The 13,730-nt window shown below is 50.2% G+C and overlaps 1 protein-coding gene across 1 annotated transcript; it reads right to left on the bottom strand.

Annotated features, from left to right (window-relative positions):
* Nucleotides 1-1,969: 1,969 nt before the first annotated feature.
* PA2G4 (proliferation-associated 2G4) lies at nucleotides 1,970-13,700 on the bottom strand. The gene is made up of 13 exons (XM_055128131.1): nucleotides 13,407-13,700; nucleotides 11,322-11,450; nucleotides 10,346-10,451; nucleotides 10,189-10,258; nucleotides 9,091-9,183; nucleotides 5,188-5,251; nucleotides 4,839-4,917; nucleotides 4,441-4,519; nucleotides 4,228-4,361; nucleotides 3,722-3,816; nucleotides 3,474-3,601; nucleotides 3,284-3,337; nucleotides 1,970-3,092 (listed from the first exon to the last, which is right to left on the bottom strand). Exons 1-13 carry the CDS (start codon nucleotides 13,492-13,494, stop codon nucleotides 3,027-3,029), a joined length of 1,185 nt encoding a protein of 394 aa, XP_054984106.1. The 5' UTR covers nucleotides 13,495-13,700; the 3' UTR covers nucleotides 1,970-3,026.
* Between the last annotated feature and the right edge of the window lie 30 nt (nucleotides 13,701-13,730).

Here is a 13,730-nt window from a genome sequence, read left to right on the forward strand (position 1 = left end):
CCCCCAACCAACACATATGGTCACCTGAGCACCACCAGGAGTGATCCCTGAGCAGTGACCTAGAAACAAAAATAATACAAAACAGAAGGGATTCTTAGGCTTTCGTCTGGGTGAGAACTCAAAAGGCTGGAGCACTTTTTCACGTGGGAGACCTGGGTCCAAACCAGCACTGCAAGTCTGTTCTCTGGGAAAGAGGAAATCCATCACTGGGTTTTTACCCAAAAAGGTACTTTGAAAATTTTATTATAATCCTTTTAATGTTTCCTGGGAATGTAATGTTTTCTGGGGGTGGGGTGAGGTCACACCTGACAATGCTAGAGGGGGGCTCGTCCTGCTGTACTCCTGGCAGTGCTCAGTGGACCATATTTGGTGTGAAATCAAACCAGGACGAGCCTGTGTCCTTAACCCTTGCGCTATTCTCCAGCCCCTACATATGCTGCACTTGGGTGGGGTTAGGCTTCTCCCAACAGTGCTGGTGTACTATCTAGGTTTGAACTTGGATTGATTATAGGCAAGACAAGTGCCTTAACCCCATACCATTTCTGGCCCTATATTTCTTTTAGCTCTGGGTAAATAAAGGTATTAATACTTAGAAAACTCATTTCAGGTGCTTAAGTCTCACAATGGAGACGTTCCTGGTGCCCGCTCAAGCAATTTGATGAACAGGACGACAGTGCTACAGTACTATAACCATTAAAATATAACAAGTTTTGGGCTGGAGCAATAGCACAGCGGGTAGGGCGTTTGCCTTGCACATAGCCGACCCGGGTTTGAATCCCAGCATCCCATATGGTCCCCTGAGCACCGCCAGGCGTGACCCAAAAAGCACTAAATAAATAAAATATAACAAGGTTTGGGGCTGGAGGGTTAGTACAGCAGTTAAGGCACTTGCCTTGCACACAGCCAACCCAGGTTCAATCCCTGGCATCCGATATGGTCTCCTGAGCACCACCAGGACTAAGCCCTGCTCATCAGTGGGTGTGGCAAACCATCCCGAATAAAGAACCCAAGTTTTTTTTTTGGGGGGGGGGTCACACCCAGCGATGCTCAGGGGTTACTCCTGGCTTTGCACTCAGAAATTACTCCTGGCGGTGCTTGGGGAACCATATGGGATGCCGGGGATCGAACCCGGGTCGGCTGCGTGCAAGGCGAACGCCCTACCCGCTGTGCTATCCTCCAGCCCCCAAGAACCCAAGTTTTGAAGACAAATACAGAAACCTTGCAGATTTCTATGGTCCTATTCCTTGCCAAGTCTTTTTTTTTTTTTTTTTTTTTTGCTTTTTTGGGTCACACCCGGCAATACACAGGGGTTACCTCCTGGCTTTGCACTCAGGAGTTACTCCTGGAAGTGCTCAGGGTTCCATATGGGATGCTGAGAATTGAACCCGGGTCAGCCGCATGCAAGGCTAACGCCCTACCCGCTGTGCTATTGCTCCAGCCCCTCCTTGCCAAGTCTTAAGGAGCCTGTCTTGCTCACACTATCTGCAGGTCAACAAAAGTCTCAAAACTTTCTAATGTAATCAGGCCAGAGAACACAGGGTAAGGTGCTTGCCTTGCACACGGTTTACCCTGGGGTTTGATCCCCAGCCTGCGTATTGTCCTGTGCACGCCAGGACCAATCCCTGAGCACAGAGCCGGGAATAGTCCCTCAACAACTCCAGCTATGTCAAGACATTTTTTGACCAGTCACTAAAAATGTCTCTGAGGTGCCAAATAAATAGGAAGTAACCGTATTGCCAAACAACTACTAAAGATTTTTTTTTTTACTGGCTTAATCGAGGTATACACCTGAACAGCATTTCATATTTTACAATGTAGATTTATGTTGCTCCTTGAACAGCCGGCCTAAACTCACAACTTCAGGAAATAGTACAAAAATTTAGTGGGGGGAGGAGGGTGCTGAGGGATAAATTTATACCCGCTGATACCCTCCCTACCACCATAAAGAGCAGCAGAAAAAGGCACATGATTATGAGCAAATCCAAATTTATTTTAACGTCATGTCATTTTCAATGTGTTTAAAAACCTCTTAAGTTAGTGGGAGCCCTAGTTCCCTGGGATAACATGCCAGAGGCACTGAGATTCGTTGCCTTTCTCTCCAAACTCCTAGCAATTCATCCAATCCAGGTCCACAGCTTCAGAAAGCCAGGAGTTGTCTCCTTCGGTCAGTCTTTTCCTCTGGTTCCTGGTCTTTCTTTCAAGGGAGGGAAGTCAAAATATTTCAAACAGGGAACAAAACCACAGTTGAGCTTCCAACTCAGGCTTGTAAGATGGAGCAAGGGAAGACCTCAATGACTCCAAAGAAATTGATACAGTTGAGATGGATTAGTTCCTTACAGCTTTGTGGAATTTTTTTTTTAATTTTTTTTTTTTTTTTTTAGAAAAAGGTTCTGCAGAACAAAAAGGACTAAAAAGATTTACAAATGAAGATCCATTTGATAGATGAGAACTCCTAGGTAATTGCAGGCTCTGGCTCCTAAAAATGGGAGGGGCCTGACCAGATCAGGAATCTGCTGCGTATGAATGAAAACAATCTGAAGAGCTTCTCGCTATTTTGAGGCCAGATAAAAATACTCGAGTGGGAAAGAGAGGAAGAAGCCCCAAGTGGTGGGAAAATGCTGATATTGGAGTGGTATAAAAAAATCTCAGCTGAGTTTTTAGCGGTGGTGGCTACCTTAGCCTGTTCTGTTGTCGGGCCACAGACCTTGACCAAGCAGAGAGTAGTAGAAAAAGGCTAGAAAGAGGGGCTTGAAGACGATGGATTTTGACTCCTGATTTTATTAAGCAATTTCTCTGTTTCTAGTTAAAGTAGTCTTCGGTGGCTGGGAGGCCTGGCCTCCCGAGACCAGAGTCAGTTGGAGCTGGTTGTTGTTGGAAGGGGCTGGGTGGGGGGCTGGGGTGGGGTGGGGGGACCCCTGCTCTGCCGGCTGGTCCTGGGTGGAGAAGACGAACTGTACGTCACAGAGCCTGGGGCGTGGTGGGAAGGGACGAGGCAGGAGCAGCAAGCTGGGGAGACGGGACCCACCTCAGTCCCCGGCTTCATTGTCCTCTAATGTTTCCCCACTGGTGGCATTCTCTGCAGTCTTGGAGGCCTAGATCCAGGGAAGGAAGGGGACAAGGCTGGTCAGTGTCCACTACCCGGGGCAGTGTCCGGTGGGTCATAGACGAAAGTGGGTGGCAGGGCTATTGGTAAGGACACAGGGACACTCTTCTCTGGCATGATCCCAGAAAGTGGAATACGGAGCCATCACATTCCCACCCCCGGAGGACGACCATTACAAACCTTCTTTTTTTTCTTTTTCTGGGTTTTCCGACTTGCAGAACTCTGGAGGAGAGCCTGAAAAACAGAAGAAAGTCATATTAGGAGGGAAAACAAAGGATTATTTGTCACTAGCTCTTTTCAGGACGGCCGAAACGGCTTCTCACGCCCAGGACAGGTGCCAGATGTCCGCCACTTCCCACCCGTCACTCACCTTTAGCTCTACATCCTGGACTTCCATCTCAGACTTATAAAGGTCGGGCTCAAAAGGACCACTGGTTATCCGCATGGGGCCATTGGGCATGAGCAGAACTGTAAATTTAAACTGGGCAACAAATTCACCTGCGGGGGAAAAGCAGTCATGTTCCTTCGTCAAGCTGTTCCCTGTAAGCCGTTTGTATGGAGAAAGATGCTCTCGCGGTCTCTCCCTGCACCCCGAGAGTGAAACCCTTTAGGACTCACCCTCCTTCTCATAGAGAACATTAAACGGTTGCAGCAGTTCATGCTTGGCGCACTCGACCACCCCCATCCGGGCCTTCTTCTCATCTTCAAACGCTCTGGGTAAGGGAAGACATTCAGGTTGCCCCAACTCCCAATCAAGCCTTGGTATTTTGTTCTTGCTCGGAAACAGCATACCCACAGGTAGAAATAAATCATGTTTCCCCAGCCCCACCCCGCCCCCTCCCGTCATACCCAGCTATACTCAGGGGTTTACTCCTGGCAATGCTCAGGGGACCATATGGGATCAAATCCAGTCAGCTATGTGCAAGGCAAATGCCCGCCCCGCTGCACTATGGCTCTGGCCCCCAGGAAAGGATGCTTAAGATTACTCTTCTCAGTTACTTTGAGTAAAAGAGGGAGGGTGAACGGGTGCATTGGGCTGGAAGTTCAAGTCTGGGCAGGAGGCAAGAAGGTGTGTTCCTGGGCTGAGTCAGACAACCTGTTCCCAGTCTTCAGTGCAGCAGTACCTTAAAGTAAATGGCATGGCATCAAAACGCCTTTCGACCTCACTGAAGAAGGCACGTGAAGTTTTCATTTTCAAGCCATATTGCTTAGAAGGATCTCGTTTGTAAATGGTGGTCCTCTGTCCTGCGTCCTTGGCCTAGAGGAGTGAGTTAGCTCAGTTAGCCTGGCATCCCTGGAAATTATCCACAGCTACCCCTGCCTTTGGCTGTTCTCACCTTCCCTTCTCCTGAGCTGACAAGGACATCCACAGCATATACTTCATGTACCTCAAATTCAGCTTTTTCGTGGTCCTTCCTAAAAGGATCACAAAGGGAAGCAAATGGAAGAGTAGGGGGCTGGAGGGACACTGCAGAGGGTAAGGCACTTGTACTGCAGGCGGCCAGCCCCGGCTCTAAACCTAGCACCTCACGGTCCCCTCAGCTGGGAGTAGCCTCTGAGTGCAGAGCCAGGTGTGGACCCCACCCACCCCGCCTTGGGCAAAACCAAAAAAGAACAAGCAATCCTGGGGGTTGATGTAGAAGGCAGGGAAGATTAGATTGGGAGCATGGAAGAGAAAGAAAGTTCTTGAGTAGTCTGGAATGGTGGAAGACAAAGGGATGTGACTGGCACCTACTTCTGCTGGTCTGTGGGATTCTGGATAATGGTTTTCTCTCCATCGATGACATGCTGCTTCAATTGGTGTGACAGCATACCTGCAGATGGGACACCGCCTATAGTACCAGCCACCTACACCCCCCCAAAGTTTCCAAATCCATCCACCCTGAGAAAACATAATGGGGTAATCAGTGACAGAAAAGGTGGGGGATTTGCAGATGCCTGTGGCACTGCTTATAGCAATCCAGGGCGCTGAGGAGTTTCGCTGAAAACTGTCTTAGAATCCCAGTGAGTCACCACGGCAGAAAGTGTTAATCTACCAAACCTTCCTCACACTTAGACCCGAAACCAGTTCCATGAAGTCTCACCTTCAATTGGCGTGCAATTAAATGAGTGGGCAACTTTGTTCCAGGCTTCTGTAACTTGTGTGTTCTAGAGCAAAAGATCAAATGAAAGGTGAGAGTTCTAGTATTCTCCACGTGCAATGATTGTCATTGTCATTTCAGCCCAGATCGCTACAGTCCGTAAAACATTTTACAAAGCATCTTCACAAAGACAGTCTCACAAAGACAGTCTAATTTGACAATTCTAGAAGGTGAACAGAAAATCATGGGTGATGTTCAGAAAAGAAAAAAATCTATAGCTCCCGACCTAGAAAGGAACCGAAACACAAAGATTATTCACCCCATGTTTTCTGTTTGGTTTTGGGGCCTCATCCAGCAGTGCTCAGGGCTTCTGCCTGTCTCTGCACCTGGGGGTGAATTCTAGCGCTGGCTGGGGGGCCGTAATGGATGCTGGGGATCAAACCCAGGTCAGCCTTGTGTAAGGCAAGTGTTGGACCTGCTGTACTACTGCTCCGACCTCCATTTGTTTTTTTGGGGTCATATCCAGCAGTGCTCAGAACTTACTCTTGGCTCTGTGCTCAGGGGTCACTCCTGGCAGTGAGTGGGGGACCATATGAGGTGCCGGGGATCCAACCTGGGTTGGCTGTGTGCACGGTCCCATCTGCTGTACCATCTCTCCAGGCCCCTATTTACTCCACATTAAGCATGTTAAGCTGAAAGAACCTATGTAAACCCGGTTTGGCACTAGTGAGAGAGCTCAAAGGGCTTCAAATCCAGGAGTCCCAGGCTCGACATCCCAGGTACTATATGGTCCCCCGGTCCAAGCACCATGCCAGTAGCTGGGCATGACATGACCCAAAAGAAAAAAATGAATCTACTGCTTCTTCCATTATCACCTGGCATTCTACCTGTTGGGAAGGGAAAGGAACTTACTCCCACCTTCTTACCATTTTCAAACATGATCTGACCGTCACCTGAGGTTTTTGCCATAAAAGGTGAGTAACTATAGCCAATTATTCAACCATGAAAATGACTGTACACAGGTTGGCCCAATAGGGACAGACCTATGAGACTGAGGCACACCATTAGTTTCCCACTTGACAGATGAGGAAATCTGTACTTCAAGTTAGCTGGGTGGGTGGCAGAGGGTGAGGTTTGGGCGACACCTACTAGTAGTGCCGGGGCTACTCAGTGGCATTTGGGACGACCATGTGGTGTGTGGAACAGACCGGGGCTTAAGCTAAGGCTCTAGTCTCTGTACTATTTCTCTGACCCCGGAAGTTGTTTATATACTTTTGGCTTTTCAATCATATCCTGGGGTTATCAAGACCATTATGTGGTGGGAGATCAAATCAGGGTTGGCTACGTGCAAGGTAACACCTTCACCCCTTTCCATCTCTCAGGCCCCTAGAGTTGTGTTTTGAACAGAAAGGTGTGGCAAAAGTGAGTCTAGACGAGTTTCATTTCACAGCTATAAAATAACCCACGACATAACACTACCTTCCGTGAAGATAAATAATTCCAGAACTAGAAATGTAGCTCAGTGGCGAAACATGCTTTGTATGAGACCCAGGGTTTGATTCCCTGTCCCACAAAAGAGGAGGGAAAAAAAGTAGAGTACATGTGTTAGGTACTATTACAGCTTTCTGATGGGTAGGTGTCAGTATATGGAAACTAAAAACGATGCAATTAAGCAGCATCAGAATGAGGCAAATCATTAAAAGTGCAAAGAATAAGAGAACCCTGAAAAAAGACAGTGGCACCTCATATGGTCACCCGAGCCCACCAGGAATAATCCCTGAGCACTGCCAGTTGGGGCCCCACAAAAAACCAAAAAAAAAAAAAAAAAAAAAGACACGATAATATTCCAGTCTCTGGGGTTCAGAGAGATAGTTTAACAGGCTGAGTACCAGCACCACAGAGATAGTGCAGAAGTTAAAGTGCTTGCCTTGATATAGTTAACCCTGGTTCAACCCTCAGGACTGCATATGGTCCCCCAAGTTCTGCCAGGAGTAAGTCCTGAGCACAAAGGAAGGAGTAGCCCCTGAGCACTTGAGTGTGGCCACAAAGCGCCTGCCAAAACCCCCCCCCCAAAACAACAAGAAAGAGAAAACAACACATACTTTGTAGGTTCAACCCCCAGTACCACTGGGAGTAGACCCTCTCCCCAAATTTGAGTCTCTGAAATGAGTTCAGAAATGTTTCCACCTGGTAGTTTAACACTCTATATTGTATCAGTTTCTGTGGAAATTTATCATCCATGGGATTCCTATTATTGTCTTGTAAGGTAAAGAATTTCCAGGTCCTTTCCAGGTCCTTTGCCATCTTTGGGGGTGGGGTGGGGTGGGATGTGTGTGCACGTGTGTGTGTGTGTGTCTCCCACCTCATTAATGATACTCAGGGGTTACTCCTGGCCCTCTTTGGAGACTGGTGGTGGTGGTGGTGGTGGTGGTGTGTGTGTGTGTGTCTGTCTGTCTGTCTCCCACCCGACTGATGATGCTCAGGGGTTACTCCTGGGTGGTGGGGTATGTGTGTATGTGTCTGTCTCCCACCCCATGGATGATGCTCAGGGGTTACTCCTGGCCTGCATTCAGGAAAAACTACCGGGTCAGTTGTAAGGCAAATAACTTATGCTCTGGCCTTGTTTTCTTTCTTTTTCCATTTTCATTCCCTCCCCCTTGTGCGGTTAGACCCATGGCCTCATAAATGTAAACGTACCTCTCAGCTACTACATCCCTGGCGCAACGTTCTAATAAGTTTCTATTTACTTCTTTTGGGGTTTGGGGCCATTCCAGGCAATGCTCACTCCTGACCAGGCTCGGGGGACCACATACGGTGCTAAAGATGGAACCAGGCTGGCTCTGTGCAAGGCAAGTGTCTCACCCACTGAAGCCTCACTCTGGCCCATGTTTGTTTTTCGCTCACACCTGGTTACGCTTAGGGAAACATACGTGGTGTTGGGATCTGAACTCAGGCTGGCCATATGCAAGGCAAGTGCCCTGTCTCCTGTACTCTCTCTGGCCCCAGTTTTAAAAGTTTTTTTAGTTGGACACTGTGGGGCTGGAGAGACAGCACAGAGGGTAGGTGCTTGCCATGCATGTGGCTGACCTGGATTTGATCCCTGGTCTCCCAGATGGTTCCCGGAGCCCGTCAGGAACATGAGTGCAGACTCAGGAGGAAACCCTGAGCACCTACAGGTGCCACCGCCCCCAAACAAAACTAAAGAATGAAACCGAATACTATGTGTTGCTGGTTTTTGTTTACCTGTCTCACTTTTGTGTGGGGAGGGGATAATGTGCACTTGTCTGGCATGCATCTCCATCACTGCGGGGAGCAACCCCTGAGCACCAAGCTGGCAGCAGCCCCCATGAGCAGGAGCAGAGGATGACCCAAACCCTCTATACCCGGAACGATCTCTTAAGCGCCATCAAGAAGGGACCATACAGGTGAGGGATGTGAGACTGGGGAAGGGACTGGTGTTTTAACACTGTATACCTGTGGAGCTAGAGAGACAAAATGCAGCTCAGGCATTTTCCCTGAACATAGCTGACTTGGGTTTGAACACCAACATCGCATGGGGTCCCCCAGACACTGCCAGGAGTGACCCCAAAACAACAACATTGTACACCTGAAACTGAATCATGAACAGCTTCTGTAATTCAAGGTGATGTAATAGAAAATAAAAAAGTTTGATGGCCCAGGGGCAAAAGGGAAAGGGGTGGGGGGAGAATGTAGCATGACTGAAATTGTCTGGCTGGCACTCAGTTAACTGCTGCTGCGCTTGAAGCTTTTCCTAGTTCCTGCCCGCTTCTTTAGCAATCCGACCTTCCCAGGGAGCTGTGGGAGGTGCTGACAGTTCGCTGTACACGTAGCAGCCCCAAGCACTTTGGCCTTATCAAGTCGGGGAGTTTCAAATGAACGACTCACCTGGTTTCCAGGTTTGACCAGGCGCAGGGCAGCCTCAGCACAGAGGTGAGCTGCCTTGATGACATCTGCTTTCCGCCCCGTGACATGGGTTCCCTGTTTATTAAGGTAATATAGTTAATGCCTTCCTGGAAAGTTCCTTAGCTCCACCAGACATTCCGCTGGTATCCTTATGTCCACTATAAAAGGCTAGCCCACGAGGAGCGGCGAAAATCCTCTCATTTCTTTTGTCTTGCTGCTTTTTTTTTTTTTTTTTGCTTTTTGGGTCACACCTGACGATGCACAGGGGTTACTCCTGGCTCTGCTGCACTCAGGAATCACTCCTGGCGGTGCTCAGGGGACCATATAGGATGCTGGGAATCAAACCTTGGTCGACCGCGTGCAAGGCAAACGCCCTACCCGCTGTGCTATTGCTCCAGCCCCTTCTCTTGCTTCTTAAAACTGGACTACAACCCCCACATGGGGATCGTGTAATTTTTTTTTAATTTCATTTCAAAATAAATTTATGATTATCAGTAAATGTCTAACCATACCTATTTTATATACTTATGCACCTGGGGTCATGTAAAAATTTCTCAGACAAGAAGGGGTCAGGAGCAGAAAGCTAAAAAGGGCCTGGAGCGATAGCACAGCGGGTAGGGTGTTTGCCCTACATGCAGCTGACTCGGGTTCGATTCCGAGTCCCATATGGTCCCCAAGCACCGCCAGGGGTAACTCCTGAGTGCAGAGCCAGGAGTAAGCCCTGAGCATCACCGGGTGTGACCCAAAAAGCAGGGGGGAAAAAAACCCTCTGATGATCCAGAAGTGGGGAGATACTCCCCCCTGTGGGATATTGTAACCAAGGGAGTGAGATGGGCCCACCTAGTATCCTTGGATGCAACTGGGGGGAAGCACTTTTTGTTTGAGTGCCAAGGAAGTAGATTTCTGGGAAATTACTAAAAATTTTTCCTTTTTTCCTGGACAGGGACAGTAAACATAATACATCTGGGAATCTTGGCTTTAGAGCAGTCCCAAAATTCATGTGATGGTAGGAGATAGGAAACAGTGATATACCCTGAAGTGGCGACCAAAGATTTGCTAGAATTCGAAGAGGGCACTTACCTGAACTATGCCAACCACAAAAGTGTGAGCCACGTTAGCAATGAAGCCATCCACGTGGACCCCCAGGTCACTGAAAGGCAAGCAGAGTCCAGCATCAGAACTGGTAACCACTTGGGGGAAAAAAAAAAAAGACATGTTCTGAAAGGTTTCAGCTTACATTTTTACCAAGTCACCTTCCTTGAGAATGTAGTCCTGGTCACTCTTCAAAGGGGAGAAGTGACATACGCAGTTATTCACGGAAATGCTGGTGGGAAAGGCGATACCTGTAAAGAGAGAATCGTCAGCCTTATCACTAGCCTCGCTCCTTCCCAGAATTCTGTTGTCCCTCATAGGAAAATGGACAATTTTCCTTCAGGTTCTTCCGTTCAGATTTAATAGTAAACGGTTTATATTCCACTTGTCATTCCTAATTCCAAATGCCTCAACCAAAGCCTGGGTGGGAGCTGCAACATTCAATAAATAGGATTAAGGGTCAAACCTGGGAAATTACTAGGAGTCTTGGGGTGGGGGGGGGAGCAGGCTCTACTCTGGGGCACCAGAGGTGATCCCAGAGATGAGCTCAGACCAGCTGCCTCTGTGGCTGTCCGCTTTCAGCACCCTCCCCTGTTTTTTTATTTTTTTTGGTGGTGCTTTGATTTTGGTTTATTTGGGCCACACCTGGCTGTGCTCAGGGCTTATTATTCCTAGTGGTGCTTGGATTAAGCCTGGGTAAGCTTCGTGTAAGGCAAGGCCTTTTTTTTTTTTTTTTTTTTTTTTTTTTTTTTTTGCTTTTTTTGGTCATACCCAGAGATCCACAGCAGTTACTCCAGGCTCTGCACTCAGGAATTACCCCTGGCGGTGCTCAGGGGACCATATGGGATTCCGGGGATTGAACCTGGGTCGACTGCGTGCAAGGCAAATGCACTACCCGCTGTGCTATTGCTTCAGCCCCAAAGCAAGATCTTTCCCTGCTAAACTACCTCTGCAGACCGTTAAAATTAAAATCTCTTTTTCCCCCACTACATAATTTTGTATTTTGTTGCTGTTTACATGTGGGAGCCCCAATCAGGGGCTTTGCTGGGAAGCAAACCCAGGGCTTTGCCCTCACAAGGCAAATGTTCCACCTCCCACTTGGGCTACAGCACCAGCCATACCTTTTTTCATTTCCTTTTCTTTCTTGAAAATTTTCCCCGTCTCTTCCATAATCATGGCATCGCCTTTCTCACACAGGCTCAGCACTGACACACCTGAGCTGGACGCTTCCACCAAAGAACGAAGTACCCCTGGGAACAGAAATGCATCGAGTCAGCTCTGACTGCTGCCAGTCTGAGTTGGCAGCTAAATATTACCTAATAGATGAATTTCTAATATTCCCGAGGGCCACCACCCCAAGGCTGATAGAGGGAACTTGCCTGCCTTTCTTTCCTAAACTGAAAAAGGTTGGCACTCCCCTCCCATACAAGTAACAACCAGGCACACACGCTGTCTCCCTCGGCAAGGGTGCCCTTCCGAACGTGGGACCTGTTGCATGGCAAGACAGTTATTAACTTCAAGGGGTTCTTGCCGAAGTAGCCCACGTCCAGGCAAAGCAGGCAAGAAGTTAATAGGCGTCTGGGACAACAGGAAAGTACACATGAATTGCTGACGCGAAGCTGATGCATTGTTAAATGCTACCTCCCTCCCTCCCTTTCTCAGACACCCCAATTAGGTGTTGGTGACCTTGACTTATGTAAACTCTTCCTTAGAAGCAAGCCAAGACGACTTGATCTGGGGTCCCTGAGCCTGAGGAGGTTCACAGCATGGATTCAAAGAGCTCTCAAAGATGTTGCCCCAGAGTTTCAAAAGCGGCAGTCCTAAGTGCCTCCTAAGTTGTAAACTGCAGAGGAAACAAAGTTTTCCATTTTGGGGACACCCTCCTGGTGTTCAAGGGGCCATATGCAGTACTTGGGATAAAACAGGGTCCACCCAAGGCAAGCCCTTAACCCCTGTACTACTTGCAGCTGCAAGTTTGTGTTTTTTTTTTTTTTCAAACCACTAATATCAAGTACTAAAAAGTATCCAAATTGGAAGCACTGTAGTATAAGGGTCTACCACTGTGCTATAAGGCAGTTGCTACTGACTGGCCCAGCCTGATCTTCAACTTCAAGTTTTGGCAGCTACATTTTGGTGATCCTTTGAAAATACAAAGAAAAAAAGAACAAAACAAAACCTTAAGCCTGAAGTTATAGGACCAAAGAGACCCCAAACGCAACCTTTCCCAACTATCAAAAATCATTTCAAAACTTCCAAGACAAGCATTTCCCAGCACGACTGGGGCTGTGAAAATGGGAAGGTGGACTGGAAAGAAGAAAGAGAAAAGGAGACATCTGCCCGGAGCACTGGCAGCTGCTGAGAACGTGCAAACTCGGTCCCAGTTTCAAGCGGGGTGGGGGTGGAGGGGCTGGGGGGTGGGGGGAGAAAGTCGTCCCAGCTTTCTCTGTGCACAAGTCTGCCGAGGTGGGATGGGGGTGGGGGTCCTCAAGACACTCCCGGGCTTGTCAAGTCCCTGAACACCACGCCACCGGGAGATTAACCAAGGCGCCCTGCAAAGATCGGGAGGAGTAATAATAAGTTCCAGACCGGCCGGGTCTCTAAGAAGAGCAGTTCCCGGGGTGCTTTCCCAGGGCCCCCGGGGCCGCCCCCAGGAAGGGCCGAGCGCAGGAACCAAAGTCTCCCGCGGAGCACGTGGCGGGCGGCGGTGTCAGGGGCGGCGGCGGCGGAGGAAGGGAGCCCCGGCGCCCGCACGGGGACCAGCAACACGTGCCGCCCGGCCTCCGGACTCGGGGCCGCCGGGGTCGCCAACAGCCGGGGGATGGGGCCAGGGGGGCTTGCCCTCCCTCCTGGGCCAGAATCAGAGGCGGGAAAGGAAGGGGCCAGAGGGGCTCCGAGCCTCCGGACCAACGGCCTAGGGGGTCCGCGCCCGCCGCGGGGGGGGCACCCCGCCCGCCGCTCCCCGCGGTGTGCCGGCCGGCGCTTGCACACACTCCAGGGTCCGGGCCTGACCGCCCAGGTCCCCGGCGCGACAGTCGTCGGTCCCAATAACGCCACCTTACCCCCCCCCAACCACCACCACCCCGGAGTGGACTGGCGCAGGGGCCTCGAGAGCTCACTCCGCCCGACCCCCCCCAAGCCGGCTGCAGCGGACCCCCTTGGCCGCTCCCTCTCAGCCCCGGTGCCCGGACCCCCGAGGCCGCACTTACGGTTGGCGATGTCGCCCCCCATCTTATACTTGGTCACGACCAGGTCCTCGGCGATCGTCTGCTCCTGCTGCTCGTCCTCGCCCGACATCTTCCCGCCGCCGCCGCTGCCGCCGCCGCCGCCGCTGCTGCAGCCGTGTCCGCCCGGAGCCGCCGCTTGGCTCTCGCTCCCCAGCCGCAGGCTGCGCGACCAGAGCCTCTCGGGTCCGCGAGGAGAGCGCGAGCGAGCCAGGCAGCGGGCGGGCGAGGGAGCGAGAAGGTGCGACCGCGCGGGCTGCGGCGCGGGGCACGCTGGGAGAACGAGTCCGCCCCGCCGCCGGCCCGTAG

Source organism: Sorex araneus, chromosome 2, assembly GCF_027595985.1.
Source record: "Sorex araneus isolate mSorAra2 chromosome 2, mSorAra2.pri, whole genome shotgun sequence".
Lineage (NCBI taxonomy): Eukaryota > Metazoa > Chordata > Mammalia > Eulipotyphla > Soricidae > Sorex > Sorex araneus.

What these genes read in the sequence shown, in the direction of transcription:
- PA2G4 (XM_055128131.1), bottom strand. Translation starts at nt 13,494, where the DNA reads ATGTCGGGCGAGGACGAGCAGCAGGAGCAGACGATCGCCGAGGACCTG. An exon ending in GGGGGGCGACATCGCCAACC is followed by an intron (nt 11,451 to 13,406) that starts GTAAGTGCGGCC and finishes TTCTGTTCCCAG; the next exon opens with GGGTACTTCGTTCTTTGGTG. An exon ending in TTGTGGTTGGCATAGTTCAG is followed by an intron (nt 9,184 to 10,188) that starts GTAAGTGCCCTC and finishes CTTAATAAACAG; the next exon opens with GGAACCCATGTCACGGGGCG.